The sequence below is a fragment of the Penicillium soppii genome, assembly GCF_028829465.1.
Source record: "Penicillium soppii strain IBT 18220 chromosome Unknown utg000006l, whole genome shotgun sequence".
Taxonomy (NCBI): domain Eukaryota; kingdom Fungi; phylum Ascomycota; class Eurotiomycetes; order Eurotiales; family Aspergillaceae; genus Penicillium; species Penicillium soppii.
Window position 1 is genome coordinate 4,179,703 of NW_026643236.1, and position 14,774 is coordinate 4,194,476.

Consider the following 14,774-nt stretch of genomic DNA (forward strand, 5'->3'; position numbering starts at 1 on the left):
ACAAAATATCATGTCGAATGGTGTTATGGCGATTATAAGGCTAATTCGGCCCAGACCACTTGATCAACCTCAATCAGTTAGGTATAGCTATATGTAGTATGTAATCGTCCATTCAAATCTCAGTTTGTTGTTTATTGTGCACGTTCATGGAGCACCCCATTGCCCCACGAGTAGGTGTGTGCCCTAAGCAAAACTTACCTGGTCGGTATATAATAAGCACATTGTGTGCCTACGATGGGTGGAGTTGTAGCTAAGTAGTATATAGTTACGTGGTACGTGTGCATATGCAGTTACCACCTAATGAATTCAATTCTGTTTACTAGCTATCAGGCTAAACTTAGAACATCTAAACTTCATATTCGTCCAATATCCTTGACATTCAGTCCCGATCAGAGGGATCATGTGATCGTCACTCTAGTGGATGCAAGTTATCACAACATCGTGCCTGTAATTTTACAATTGCGAAGTGCCGGACGCGATCTGGATTATATAATTTGTAAATGCATAGTTACAGGACGCGTACTGGCCCTAGGGGCATCTATAATACTAGGATTGATTAATAATTTCGAAGTTGGTAATAGGTCGTACGAACTTTTTTCATTTATCTTTTCGCTCCGTACTTTCGATAAAATATCAGCAAAATGGCCAAAAGTACATCAGAATTTCTGTCCCTATTAAATTACATTTTCTCAAGTTTTCTGGTAATTTTCTCTATTTGCCTGATGATAGATATCAGATTAGTAGTAGTAGTAGTAGTAGTAGTAGTAGTAATAGTAGCAAGATACATATTCACGTGTATTGATTGCGTCATCTTTCACTGCATTCTTCGGTTTCGTGAAATCTTATGCCTTGGCATTTTTGGACCCCTGTATTGTGATTGGTTTTGTTGTATTAAAGACCCACAGCGGGTGAAATTCTTGTCGTCACCGTGACATAATGGGTAATTTTTTTTTGTGACCCTCAAAGGGGTTCGAGGTTGCAAGCATCTAGTTGTTACAACTTGTTATGGTCAGCAATATTTGATTGGAAGGATCTATTTTTTTGCATCGTGAAATCTTTTCTTTCTGGAGTGATGTTGAAGCGGGTTCCAAGGTTAGTTCCGCTCTTGGAAGGGTATATCGGCTTATATTGGTTCAATTGTTCAACCGAGTCTCCACTTTGTTGTGTCGAGGCCAGGTGTATGGTATACAACATATAACAGTTGAGAGATAGCACGAGCACAGTTAGATTTTTTTTTTTCGGAACTACTGGGTTGACGAATGTAAACCAGAAATATTCCGACTACAATCTAACTAGGTAATCTTGGGAAATGAAGGCCGAACGTTTAGTGAGATGGAACCTGAAGTTACATACAAATATTTTCATATCTCTGTTACCAGGTTTTTGTTCATGCAATCTTGGACATAAATACATAATTTTTTTTAAAAATTACAGTATACTGATACAGTATTTATTACCCTACGTAAAGTAAAAATCCCAAAATCCCTAAATTTCATCATAATCCCTCTTCCCCCTACGTCACTCTCTCTCTTTCTCTCTCTCAACTCCAAGGCTTGTTAGGCTTTGCGCATATATCATTATACAATATCAAAGTCACTAAGGCAATGTCTGCTGCAGTCGCCTCCGTGTCGACTCTCCAAAATATGTCTTCTCCTATGGACTCGAAGAAGGAAAAAGAAGGTTTGTGTCACTCTTTTCGTTTACGCGCAATTTTTCTGAAGTACTTTTGCTTCAAATTATATCTCACATTGGTGATTTATACTATGAATATTGTTGTCGTATTTCCCCCTTTACCTGCATTATACTTCAGACCCTTTTTGGGGTTGGTAATACGCCACTGTCCCCGATCCTTAAATCAGCCCTTTGCCGTCGCGATGACTTCACCGACTGGCGTCATTGATTTTTTTCCCTCCCCACCACAATACCCTGACACACCATGAAGTACCCGACTCGATCTCAGAACCGCAGTGGTACCTATTTGCGATCGCATTAATTCTTGGCGCGTCATAGCTAACTTAACCTCCTGCTAGACTCGCAGGCCGCGTCTTCAAAGGACCAGAAATCCAACATAGAAACTCAGACCTCGTTGGCGCCACCTCCGCGACCGGGTGCGCCTACTGCGTCTGATACCCCAGACTATTTCACTTCTATGCACAATCCCTTCTCGCTGGAGCCGAACCCGTTTGAACAGTCGTTTAGTGGTGGAAACCAGCCAAACGATACACCGGGAAAATCACTGTTGCCCTCTGTGGCTGCACTCACCTCCCCGGCGTTGCCTGGAAGTAACACTGGCAACGGGTACAATTGGTCCAACTCACTTCGCTCGGGACCTCTTAGTCCGGCTATGCTTCCAGGGCCCACCGGCTCTAATGACTACTTTGACAGTATTGGTCGCGGTTTCCCTACACCGAACGAGTCTTCCCTCCGTACTGGGCTAACCCCCGGGGGTGGTGGCTCGATGTTCCCGGCCCCTAGTCCTAACTCCCAGGCTATATTGCAACAACTTCAGAACGGTGGCGCAACTCCTTCAACCATTGATTTCCATCGCACCGCCCTCGCAGCAAAGAAGAACAACGCGAATGCTCCCACATCAAACCCCAACGAGCAGGATCAAGGTGTTGCAGCTAACATGGACGCTAAACCTCCTCGGCCTGCCGATTTTACTCAACATGATGCGGCTGATGCAGCAAACGGACTATTCATGCTGGCAAAGGGTGGCCAGGGGAATAATTCAGCAATGAACCAATCCTCCATGCAAAACGACACCCGAGCTGCGACTAATCGCCGTGTGTCCCAGAACACCAACGGTACCAGCGCAGAAGATGTATCCGATGCGGAACCTGCCAAACCTGCCAAGGGCAAGGGCAAGAGGAATGCGCCCAAGGCACCTGTTGCAAACAACCGCCGCAAGGCTGAAGACCACATGAAGGGCCCCAACAAACGGAGCAAAATGAGCGTGGATATGCCATCTGATATGGATGACGATGATATGGATGATGAAGACGATAAGAAGTTCTCCATGGACACCAAGAAAATGACGGATGAGGAGAAGCGGCGCAACTTCCTGGAGCGCAATCGGTATGATAAACGCCTTGATCATTTGTAAGGTTTGAGACGCTAATAATTGGACTATAGTGTTGCGGCTCTGAAGTGTCGTCAACGGAAGAAGCAGTGGCTCGCCAACCTCCAGGCCAAGGTCGAGCTTTTCACCACAGAAAATGATGCCCTTACTGCCACAGTGACTCAGCTCCGCGAGGAAATCGTCAACCTCAAGACTCTTCTGCTAGCACACAAAGATTGCCCGGTCTCCCAGGCTCAAGGTCTCGGTCCCCTTATGATGAATGGTATGGGAACCGGATACGAACATCACGGTTACAACATGCCCCCCAACATGGGCATGCAGCCCGGTGGCATCCCTGCCCAGGGTATGCGTCGCTAAGCAAGGATTCTGACTCTGTTTCTCATCTTGAGATATTTATTTTGCTTCACCGCGCGCGGGAAATATAAGTTATCGCTTAGACTCGGCGGTGGCTCTCTTCCTGGGAGTTTATTTTCACACTTTGTTTTCTCCGGCAAGCCTCTGCCGGAACTTTTGGCATGGGCAGGTGTTATGATCCTCACGACTCAAAAAACTGGACGGGCTAACTCGGCGGTCTGGAATGACCCTTTTTGAGGGCGTGTCAATCCGGCGTATGAGATTCTTTTTTTATATTTTTTATATGGCTGCTTCGAGATTGATTGCTTTTGTTTTCTGATGACGTTTCGCTGTTGTATTTTTTACCCATTGTTCTTTTTCTAATTATCCTCTTGATGGCTCAGAGGATCTTTTTACCTTTCGCTTGTCTAATACTTGAGGGCACACAGGTGCATTTTTGTTTCCCCGCTTAGGGTTGCTTGTGTCGAGCTACATGATTCCTGGCGTACGGATGGCTTTGTTGGTTTTTTTTCTGTTTTGACTATTTCCTCGAACCAAATGTTTGAGAAATGAATCGACAGTCGCTCTGGAAGTGTTTTATCCAGATAGCGTAGATATCATTATCATTCGTATACAATAGCTCAAATCGTTTTTAATTGCAGTCCATGAAAACATGCCATACTAGGGGATCTTGGAGGGTTCACAGAAGTAGAGGCACTATAATCAAGGCTATCGCTGTGTTTTCCATACATACGATTGTATCTCTCATTACATTATTTGGATATATGATTCTTCAAAACTCAATTACGTATAGTTTTAGTTTGAACCGCCTAGAAGATTCGTGTGAGACTTGGTTTCACCCAAGTCGGTGTTTCACACGTGTGATTCGCCCGCCACCGTTGGATTTTGGAGTTATCCCATCCAGCTGTGAACTGGTCGACAAGATCTGGCTTGCTAGGAGCACCAAGCCGTATGGTTCGAACAAACACACAGGCTCCAGCCGTGTCGTAAGTGTAAGCCATACACCAATCTTTATCTTGACAGGCCTGACGACAGGCTTCCAGTGACTGATGTTGCGGCAGAGTTTGCGGTTGTTCAATGACACCGCCCCAGGCACCATTATCCCATCCTTTGCGCTCCGGCAAGGTTCCTAGGTGATGGTAATCAACCAGGTCTGCGTATAGTAGCGGTTTCTACGAATATCAATTAGCGCGATTGTACCATGCCTGGCAAGGAGAAGTCATACCGTCCTGTCCCGATTGTTTTCCCATTGTGTGAGCCCAAACATATCACTCAATTGTGACTTGTGCATGCTGATCGCAGGCTGGCACCAATGGTCGTCATTTCCGAAGGGAATTGAGTCCAGCGGGTGCGCATTGAACATCGGCCACATTCCAGACAATGTGATCCCTTTTTCATAAAGCGCAAATCCAAGCACAGAGTCACCACAGCAGTCATCGGTGACGACCTGCATGTATTGCTCGCTGAGCGATTGCCCAGTAAACTGCCCATATTTACCAGTCTCCTGCGCGACCAGTGTATCGACTGCTGCCCTGGAGAGCACAAACCCAGACCCACCATAGGCGAACCAGTTCACTTTTCCTTCCCCGATATTGCGACCCGGCGCGGGTGAGCCCATATATAGAGGGAACGATGGATCGAACTGTTCAAGCATGCGGAACAAATTGTCCCACACAAAGTATGTATCTGTCTCAAGGAAGACATACCACTCGGCACTGGGATTCACTTTTTTGGCTCGTTCTACCATGGGCAAGAACTTGAACCGATCAAGCCTCCAGCCCGCTGTGCCGTCGATGTTGGTTTCTCCACGTTGTAATGCATCGTATCCTTCAAATTCGGGAATTTTCTCCCGAGCAGAGGGAGGCAAATCGGCCAAAATATCGTATACATGGTGACCGTGGAGCTGTGTCTCTTTGTCGGAGACGACCAGCAAGTTGGAAATGCAGCGAGTTACAGAGGCCATATGCGTATCGACTCGTTTGGGGTTCTCGGTTGCGCTGGTTTTCAAAATGATTTGGATGCGCGATAGCACGTCCGAAGGGAATGTGTCGCATGCTGTCTCATTGCTCGGTACATTATGATCATCGCCAGGAGCTGATTTCCGAAACTGGGTTTTCGTTTCCCATGTCCAGTAGTCTTTCTCGTCCACTAATACGTCTTTTGCGTCAGGCGAGATCTTTTCAGACAAGCTTTCCGAATATAGGGTAAGAAGGAGAATAGTTGTAATCGTCAAGAAAACAGCAAATAATTTCAACTTTGCATTGACTAAGACTCTGAAAAATGATGATGCGGTCGCAGAGCTGGTGCGCATCATGGGAGATCGACGCCCATTCGCCGTATCAAAGTGGACAAGGCTGCAAGAGAAACCAAAAATGGAACAGAGGCAGAGAGACAAAGGAAGAAAATGATAAAATAAAAAAGACGGCTATTACAATGGGGCTCCAAACTAATCTTAAAGTTCATTGACTCGCGAACGTCACCATAGCGGGTCATGCTCCATATGGTCAAAATCAAGGCTTTCTTGATGCACTTCGGCCTGACGGTCATTGAAATAGTGACCGAAAGAATCAAGATCGTGAGATATGGCCAATGATTGGGCCTATGAAGTCCATGCTCAACCGGTCTTTTAAAATTGTGGTGGAGTTCGGTGTGAGATTTCTATATCTGCTTTGGACTGTCAAATTGGATCTGTGGCCTAATTTGCTAAAAGTGCAGGGATAATTGCGATTCGAGCTGGCAAGTATAAATCTGTTACTCCGTACATTCCAAGTACATACATTGTTCTTATTGTTTGTGCGCTGTAGACAACCTTGGAAATCTACAACTCTGTCGAACAGGGTTCTGAGAACTACCGGTAAGGCGGAATAGCCAAAGTCTGATAGCGATAAGTCTGATAGCGATAAGTCTGATAGCGATAAGTCTGATAAGAGATAAAGCTGATAAGATATTGATACCTTAGAAACAAGGCATTAACATATACCAAACATCGCAAACATAAACATTCAAGCTTCAAGCTTCAGCCCGCGTTGCTTTGACTGAGATGCAATTAGCAAGGTTCGTCGCAAACTTGTGTCAAAAACCCAGAGCCTAGTACTCGGCTCCAAACGCGATATTTTCCATCGAACTCCCAGCCCGATCGGGGTTCCTTCTTGCCCAACGATTCCCCGACAACCCACCCGCGGACGACAACCACGAGCGATTAAATACAATTTACCAAACAATTCGCCCAATAGGGCACTGGGCATAAAATGTCGACTTCGGCCCGTAACCCTACGCGCGGGCGTCGCTTAGATGACGCCCTCTCCCAGTTGGTCGATGGGCTAACCCCCGCGCTCCCGATCTCCGCGATCCGAAACGAAGATTACTCCGACGAAGAAGAAGCCCTCGCCTCCGCTGAGAACCGCCGACACCATGTTCTCATGGAGCGGGCCTGGCGAATTCTTGATACCCATCCCACCACCAATGCCCCCGACCCCGGATCGCCAGCGGGGCTGGGAGGGCGCCGCGGAAGCTTTTCGGGAACAGAGAGTGTCAACAACGCGCCAGACCTCATTAAGCGCAAACTGCGCCGTGAGAATGAAAGTCCAGATAAGGCGGTGCGGTTTTCTAATCTTTATTCCCGACTTCTGACGCAGCCTGTATTGTCGCAGAAATGGGGCATCCTTTTCTTGCTTTACAAGTTATCGGCTTCGAATGAGCCGGCGGAGGGCGGGGAGAGGAGCCGCAGTCCATTGCTGGATGAGGCGCATTTGCATAATATGCTGGGAAAGGGTGGTGCACGACCCAGACGGGGCACGGCGATTGACTCGGAGGATGAGGGGCCGGCTGTTAGTTCTTCGGCCTCGCAAGTATATCAACGAGCACCACCGGCGAAAGTGGAACAGCAAAGCTCCTTGCGGCATGATATTGATCGTGATGAAGTAAACGATGCTAGTCGCAGTGCAACAGAAAGACCGGTCAGTCGTGTTGACACTGGCGCAAACGACCGTTATAATGATGAGCGCGCGCGTGTCCCGTCACCCCGGCCCTCAAGTGTTGGCCAAATCAAATCTGCTGGGCCAATTGAACATCAACTTTTGCGCGACTTGCCGTTCAACTTGCAAGGCTTGTCTTCATCAAACCTACAGTTCAGCTCCCCATCGAGCTTGAAATTGCCCTCAAATCTGCCTGCGCCAATAATCTCACTTCTCAACTCGTTGGCGGAGCCTTGTTTACTATATAAAGGTCTATCAGTATTCGTTGAGAGCGAAGAAGGGGGGCTCGTGAACCAGAGCCTGCGAGCTTCCATTGCGATTGAGTTACGGGCGTATCTCAGTTTAGTGGCTACACTAGAGGCGGAAATTCGGCAGGCGCTGGCCGCAATCGGAGATGGAACCGAGTCCCAAGGCATACGAAAGGGCAGTGTTACTCTGAAACGATGCGTGGTATGGACGAGAGATGCCACAATGGCTCTCCGACTGATGAGTTTGATTGTGGAAGAGGCTCAAAGTAAGCATGTTTGTGATCGACTGCGTTGGATCTTTGGCTGATAGTTATCGCAGGTAAAAGAGGCGGCCAATTGATTTCATTGATACATGGCTTTTCTACATCTCATGGAGACCCTTTCGTGTGTGCCTTCGCCGAAAAGCTTCTCGCACATGTGACTCGTCCATTTTACGACATGCTACGGCTATGGATTTACGACGGTGAGCTGTCGGATCCATACAAGGAATTTTTTGTCGCAGATCCAGAGTTCAGGCCGAAGACTGATCCCCGACGAATTGCAACAAGTGTCTGGGAGGATAAATATAAGCTTGATGATGATATGGTGCCGTCAATCATTACACAGGAGTTCTCAAAGAAGATTTTCCTGATTGGAAAATCTCTCAACTTTATTCGCTATGGATGCAGTGATTCCGCGTGGGTGGAGGCCTATTCCAAGAAAGCCTCCAAGGAGCTACGATATGGTGATACCGCCACTCTAGAAATATCCATTGACGAGGCATATAAGACAACAATGGCTCGATTAATTTCCCTGATGAGTGGAAAGTTCAATCTCTTCGATCACTTGAAAGCACTGAAGAGCTACTTATTGCTGGGCCAAGGAGACTTCATTGCTTTGCTCATGGAGTCCCTTGCCTCCAACCTGGATCGACCAGCTAATTCTCAATACCGACATACCTTGACCGCACAATTGGAGCATGCTATCCGTGCTTCCAATGCACAATACGATACCCCAGAAGTGCTACGCCGACTTGATGCCCGTATGCTCGAGCTGAGCCATGGTGAGATTGGGTGGGACTGCTTCACGCTCGAATACAAAATCGATGCCCCTGTGGACGTGGTCATCACACCTTGGGCATCGACTCAGTACCTGAAAGTTTTCAACTTCCTCTGGCGTATCAAGCGAGTTGAATTTGCACTGAACAGCACCTGGCGACGATGCATGACCGGCGCGCGAGGAGTGCTCGGCAATGTGGAAGACAAAGTCGGACCAGACTGGAAGCTAGCACGATGCGTAATCGCAGAAATGATACACTTCGTCAACCAGCTTCAATATTATATTTTGTTTGAGGTCATCGAGTCCAGCTGGGAACAGCTTTTAGAAGCTACCCGAAAACCTGGGTGCACATTGGACGATCTGATCGAAGCACACACCAAATACCTCAACTCTATCACCCACAAGGGCCTATTGGGATCTGCATCTTCCTCACGTTACGCCACCTCAACCTCAAATTCCGCCAAACAACCTGAAGAAAGCTTTCTCAGCCAGCTCCACCAGATCCTCAAGTTCATGCTTGCTTACAAGGACGCCGTGGACGGGCTGTACTCCTTCTCTGTGGCGGAGTTCACTCGCCGCCAGGAGATGAACGCCAAGATTGAAACCCGCGCCGCTCAGGGTCAATGGGGCGCTACGGACCGGGATCTTCGTCAGTCCAACAGCCGAGGTGGAACATCTATGGCATCGACTCCTGACATCCGACCTGACAGTGCTGGCGTTGACGGCGTCAACACCCCGCTGTCACTCTCAGGTCCGAACCTCACAGCTGACGACAACATGCTTGCCTCGCTACGTGTTCGCTTGGGCGAACTCTCCACCGAATTCAGATCCCGTCTTATTGTTCTTCTGGGTGATCTATCGTACCAGCCGGATGTGGATATGCGTTTCCTGGGCGTTGTGATGAATTTCAATGATGTCTATGAACTTCCTAAGAGGCGAAAGGCAGCTGGCCCGAGCGCAAGAGATAAGGAAAGGGAAAAGGAGAGGGAGAAGGAGAAGGCGAAACGAAGAGCTGCAGCATCAGTGGCCGCTACAGGTTCTGGGACCGAGAGCATTGCTCAAAAGGAGGTCCGAAGAGAAAGGAGAGATACTGGGACGAATGAGCAGGCTTATGGAAACGGGTCATAGAATTCAACCTATAGGGTCCTCTTGTGAGGTCGCCATATTAATGCCATTGACGAGTCCCACGATTTTCATGTTTACTTTCCTAATTTCCCTTTACCTATTTTTGTTATCAGGAGATGATATGGCGTTGATTTTGGTTGGTCATTGTTTCCTTTTCCTTATCTTTAGGGTTTTTCCTAGTCTCCGTAATTTAGTCTACCATGTAGACGAACATTTACGTTGTACAATAGTGTAGGGAATACTCAATGAATCTACCTACAAAGTAAAGAAAAAGCAACAAAATAAACTCTTTCAAAAAAAAAAAAACAATACAATATTGACATAATATTAATAACAAGTGCAGCAATGATTGGCAGACTGCAGGAGAATCTTCGGCGAACGTTGGCCGATTGGGCCAAGTGTGTCGCTGAGTCAGCTAATCGACCAATCAGAACACAGTATGTTACACACAACAATGGCCAACCCCTGCCAAGGTTTTGTCTCAAACTCCTCAAGCGCCATACCGAAACTCAATCGAACAATGGTCGCCGCTTATCTCCCCCAGCTAGAGCATGAAGATCACAAGTATCTGGAGCCCGCTATTCCACCCTTTGCGGGGCGCCTCGGCGGAAATCAGGACTTCATTGTTGATCGGAATGATCCGAGGAATGTCGAAGTCCTGAAAGAGGTGCCCGATGCTGCGCCGTGCATGAGCCTCGGTGAGATCTTTGATCTACGCGGCTTTTTAAGTCCAGATCTATGGAAATTCGCCATGCTGGAATTCGTCGGTACGCCTTACCCTTGCACTTGAGTGGACAAAATTTCCGTTCAAGCCTCGTGAAAATTTGGCCCAGGCCCTTGATTCCCATTGCTTCACATATTAATGCTCATCTTTGAATCTATAGCCAGCTTGATGAATGTCTTCATCACCTGCTGGGTGACTACCCACCCGCTTACCCAAACCACCTCGCCCAAGACCGAGGCTGGCGTCTATCACACTGTCACTTTCTTCTCGCCCCTCTTCGGTGGAATTACCAACCTGCTTCTCACCCCACTTCTGATCTATACCTTTTCCCCATCCAGTGGGGGGCATATTAGCCCGACGATTACGCTAGCTACATTCTTCGCACGGATCATCTCCTTCCCCCGTATGGTCTTATATTTGGCGGCCCAGACGTTTGGCGGTGCTGTTGCAGGGTTTGCTTTGCATAGTGCGTACGGTAGCCGTGAGATCACTATTGGTGGGTGCCATATCGATACAAGTATGGTGGGTGTTAGTGACGGATTGGTCATTGAATTCTTTGCCTGCCTGATTCTGATCTTTTTGGCTTTCGGTGTTGCTCTCGATCCAAGACAGGCTAAAGTCTTTGGGCATGCTACTGCGCCGTGGTTCGTGGGTATCGTTCTTGGTATCACGAGTTGGGGCACTGCGTTCACCCGTGAGGGCTATATTGGTGCCAGTGAGTTATATAGTTACCTTCTTGTAGGGAGCGTCTGATGCGGAAGAGCGATTGTTGATAAATTACTGTTATGCAGGTCTGAACCCGGCCCGTTGTTTTGGTGCTTACGTGGCATCCAGTTTCCCAAGCTACCATTGGATTCACTGGGTGAGTCGTTGAATGTTTTCTGCCGATATTCTTTTGCTAATCTTCGGTAGGTTGGACCACTTGCAGCCGCCGTTGGTCACGGCGTTGTCTACTTCGTGGACCCACTCTGGACCGAAAGGCGGAGTTCGCCGTGAGAGGTGCACGCTTGATAGTCCGGAGGTGACCTCCGGGACATTGTGTTATTAGACAAAAGCATTTGTACAGATATTGTAGATAGAGCTGTAGATAGAGTTGTAGATATCTAGATAGACATAGACATGCATATACTCATTTTTTTGTGACAGGAATCCATTACCAATATGATAACTTTTACAAATTTGATACACGGATAGCTGATAACGTTTGACTCTGGGGTTCCGTGACAGCAAAGATCACGACACATGGATTAAGCTTAAATTCCCGCATGGCATTTTCTAACCTTGGAAGGATCGCCAGTTTAAAGCCTGCTTATAGTCGCTCGCACTTATGGAAGCTTCCAACCTTGACCGTTACTACCAATGTAGTTAAATCAGCTGCTACCTAGATGCAAAAATCAGCGACTGATCGATTAAGGGCTCATTTTAATACGATTTTAACCCATTAACCAAAACGGAGGCAGTTGGTCCCACGGATAGATGCGGTAGCTAATTGTCATGATGAGTTTGTACATTGTACAGAGTATTAAAACTTTGTCGAAGATAGTTATTAGCCTCATTATCTCCTTTGCGACTTTACCAGCCTCGAGGATAATATCAAAATATTAGTTTAGATGCTTCTAATACTCAAAACTTGCTCCCTTCGGCCTGGAAAGCATGCTGTTAACAGTTAACCCCCCCCCCGGGTTGGTGAACGACGTCCGACCAGTGTTAGATGTATATTCGACCACTATATTTTCATCGCTCGAGAAAATCGATTGCCTGAGGCTAATAAATTATTGTGCTTGTCAATGCATTGAGTTTCACATCAGCATAGGGAAAGAGTCTACCAAATTTGTAGAGAAAGATTTGCTACAAAATGATAAGACTCTAGGAAAATACTGCTTTCCATCATAAATCCGACGACCTTCACGACAGTTGGAAGCTTTTGTTCTCCTCGAACAAGGATATAATGATTGTGAACTCCAAGATAAAATGCCAGCCTGTAAAGATGACTAGGGCCTTATTTCAAGGGCACTTTGGAGGATCTACGCTGTTCTGCTCGTGGTAATATTAGCCTTCGAACCCTACTTCTGTGGTTGTTTGTTCTATTTTGTGATATACTTCACGCTATCAGTTGTAATACCAAGTTATACTGGTACCTTGGGCCCACAACATTCTATGTTCGAAATACAGCGTATGATCTGCCCAGGTGATACTGAATTCATGCAATTAACCACCTGGCCCTTGGAAAAATCACGGCTGCAATTCCTGTAGTCTAAATGTGAGAGGAAGCCAGCCATGTCAAACAATCAGGATGTCCAGATGGGGTTTAATGTGGAGCCAAAGGTTTTTGGATGTTCAGACTCAATGACCAGATCAATGCAAATGATACATCTGGGTTTTATGAGCCAGAACTACTCAGTAAAGTTTTGGCATATTATCATGCTATTTCCCTCGATAAGTGCTGAAATCCTCGGGGAGGGAGAGTTATCTGTAATGATAAATTGTAGAAAGCTTGGAGCCAGGCAGAAAAACCCATGCCAGGAATGGCAAATATGATAAATACTATACGATTAAAGCAAGTCATTATATGCGTTGCAAGGTTTCACTGCGTTCAGTTGTTCTGCGAGCAATATCAAGCAGTGATGCAGCAGGAGAAAGAGAGGAGAATGCGATTGGCCGATTGGCCGATTGGCCGGCGCAATTGATCGGCAGAAAAAAAAGTTGTCTGCCCGTTTCAGCACGACTCGAGCTCGCATCAGGCTTGAACCACACAATTTATCCCTTTGAGAGTGTCGCACGTCTTTTGATTATATTATTGTACTCTATTGTACCCCGTTGCATTCCACCTGCAGCAATAATGGCGCACGCCGACGCTCAATCTCCAGCGTCGAAAAAGCTCGAGTCGAAGCTCAAGAAATCGAAGGATTCTACTGGAGTGGAAAGTGCAGAGGTGCAAGAAAACTCTACCACCACCGAAAATGACACCAAGTCCGACAAGAAGGAGAAAAGGAAGCGCAAGAAGTCAACTTCCGATGATGCGACACCCGGGACAGACAGCGAATTGAAGAAAAAGAACAAGCGCCGCCACACCGAAGACGAAAATGACCAGAAGGACAAGGATTCCGAATCTCACAAGAAAAAGAAGAAGCGAGTCTCATTTGGACCCGGAACAAAAGAAAATGACGGCGACTCTGAAAGCGACTCTGACGCCGTTGACAGCAATGAGGCTGCCACTACCGACGGAGCCGAGGCAGACATCGAAGACAAAGAGGCAGACAAGGCGCTTGAAGAGATGAAGAAGCGCAAGCGGGAGAAGAAGAAGCAAAGAAAGACCGGTGCTGCCTCAACCGAAGGGCAGATCCATGAGACACCTATTCTCTCCTACTTGAGTCACTACCACCGAGCACGCGCGACATGGAAGTTCCAAAAGAATCGCGAAACCAATTTGTTCAAGCATCTGTATTCGCTTGAGCATGTCCCCGCTCGTTACAACACTTCTCTGTTGGTCTACATCCAGGGACTGAAGGGTGACGCTGCCAAGCAACGTATGAGCGATGCCGCGAGAGGAGGTGATTAAGACAGACATGGATCTTGACAAGCCAAAGGATGATGAGGCAGAGGAATCTACAAACCCTGGCTACCTGGAAGCCATCAACGCGTTCCGGGAACGTTTGACCGAGGGCAGTGAGAATCTGGACACTCCCAACATTGAAGAACTCAACGGAGACGCTCAGAAGCGTTTGCCAAAGAGGCTGCGAGCAGAGCTGGTCTTTTTCGCTCTCTCTGGCAAGCTCTTCAGCGCCGAGGACGCGAAACCAAAGCCGAAACCCAAAATTACCGAACCCCCAGCAAACAAGAAACGGAAGAACCGAACAATGGTTGTCGATATCAGCAGCAGTGAGAGCGACGGTGACGATGATACCCCGGCCTCGAAGAAGACGATCAGCAAGTCTGCACCGGATAGCAGTGATGACGAGACCTCATCGAGCGGCAGCAGCAGCAGCGACAGCAGTGACAGCGAGGACTCTGATGCCCCCGCCCCTGCTAAAAAGGCTGCACCGACTTCTTCTGCTCCCAGTGAGTTTGTGTCTTCAAAGAAGAACAGCAAAGCCAGGAAGGAGAAGTTTGTGCCTGAAAAGAAGGCTGCGCCTGCGGTGCCCAAGAGGACCCAGAAGCGAAAGCTTAGAACTGCTCAGATCGAGATCTCAAGCAGTGAAAGTGATAGCGATTAGTTCTAATGACCTGGT

The 14,774-nt window shown here is 47.4% G+C and overlaps 5 protein-coding genes across 5 annotated transcripts; 4 read left to right on the forward strand and 1 right to left on the reverse strand.

Annotated features, from left to right (window-relative positions):
• Positions 1-1,936: 1,936 nt before the first annotated feature.
• Positions 1,937-3,439, forward strand: atfA (bZIP transcription factor atfA; the record flags this gene model as incomplete). The annotated part of the gene is made up of 3 exons (XM_057244494.1): positions 1,937-1,970; positions 2,031-3,078; positions 3,136-3,439. 3 exons carry the CDS (start codon positions 1,937-1,939, stop codon positions 3,437-3,439), a joined length of 1,386 nt encoding a protein of 461 aa, XP_057096032.1.
• An 806-nt stretch (positions 3,440-4,245) lies between these two features.
• N7529_008968 (uncharacterized protein) lies at positions 4,246-5,747 on the reverse strand (the record flags this gene model as incomplete). Its single annotated transcript, XM_057244495.1, has 2 exons — positions 4,246-4,608; positions 4,662-5,747. The coding sequence occupies 2 exons, from the start codon at positions 5,745-5,747 to the stop codon at positions 4,246-4,248; spliced, it is 1,449 nt and encodes a 482-aa protein (XP_057096033.1).
• Positions 5,748-6,684: 937 nt separating this feature from the next.
• Positions 6,685-9,824, forward strand: N7529_008969 (tubulin gamma complex associated family protein; the record flags this gene model as incomplete). The annotated part of the gene is made up of 2 exons (XM_057244496.1): positions 6,685-7,924; positions 7,978-9,824. 2 exons carry the CDS (start codon positions 6,685-6,687, stop codon positions 9,822-9,824), a joined length of 3,087 nt encoding a protein of 1,028 aa, XP_057096034.1.
• Positions 9,825-10,341: 517 nt separating this feature from the next.
• N7529_008970 (uncharacterized protein) lies at positions 10,342-11,541 on the forward strand (the record flags this gene model as incomplete). Its single annotated transcript, XM_057244497.1, has 4 exons — positions 10,342-10,588; positions 10,706-11,260; positions 11,337-11,407; positions 11,458-11,541. 4 exons carry the CDS (start codon positions 10,342-10,344, stop codon positions 11,539-11,541), a joined length of 957 nt encoding a protein of 318 aa, XP_057096035.1.
• Positions 11,542-13,384: 1,843 nt separating this feature from the next.
• On the forward strand, positions 13,385-14,759 carry N7529_008971 (WKF domain-containing protein; the record flags this gene model as incomplete). The annotated part of the gene is made up of 2 exons (XM_057244498.1): positions 13,385-14,072; positions 14,110-14,759. 2 exons carry the CDS (start codon positions 13,385-13,387, stop codon positions 14,757-14,759), a joined length of 1,338 nt encoding a protein of 445 aa, XP_057096036.1.
• Positions 14,760-14,774: the final 15 nt, after the last annotated feature.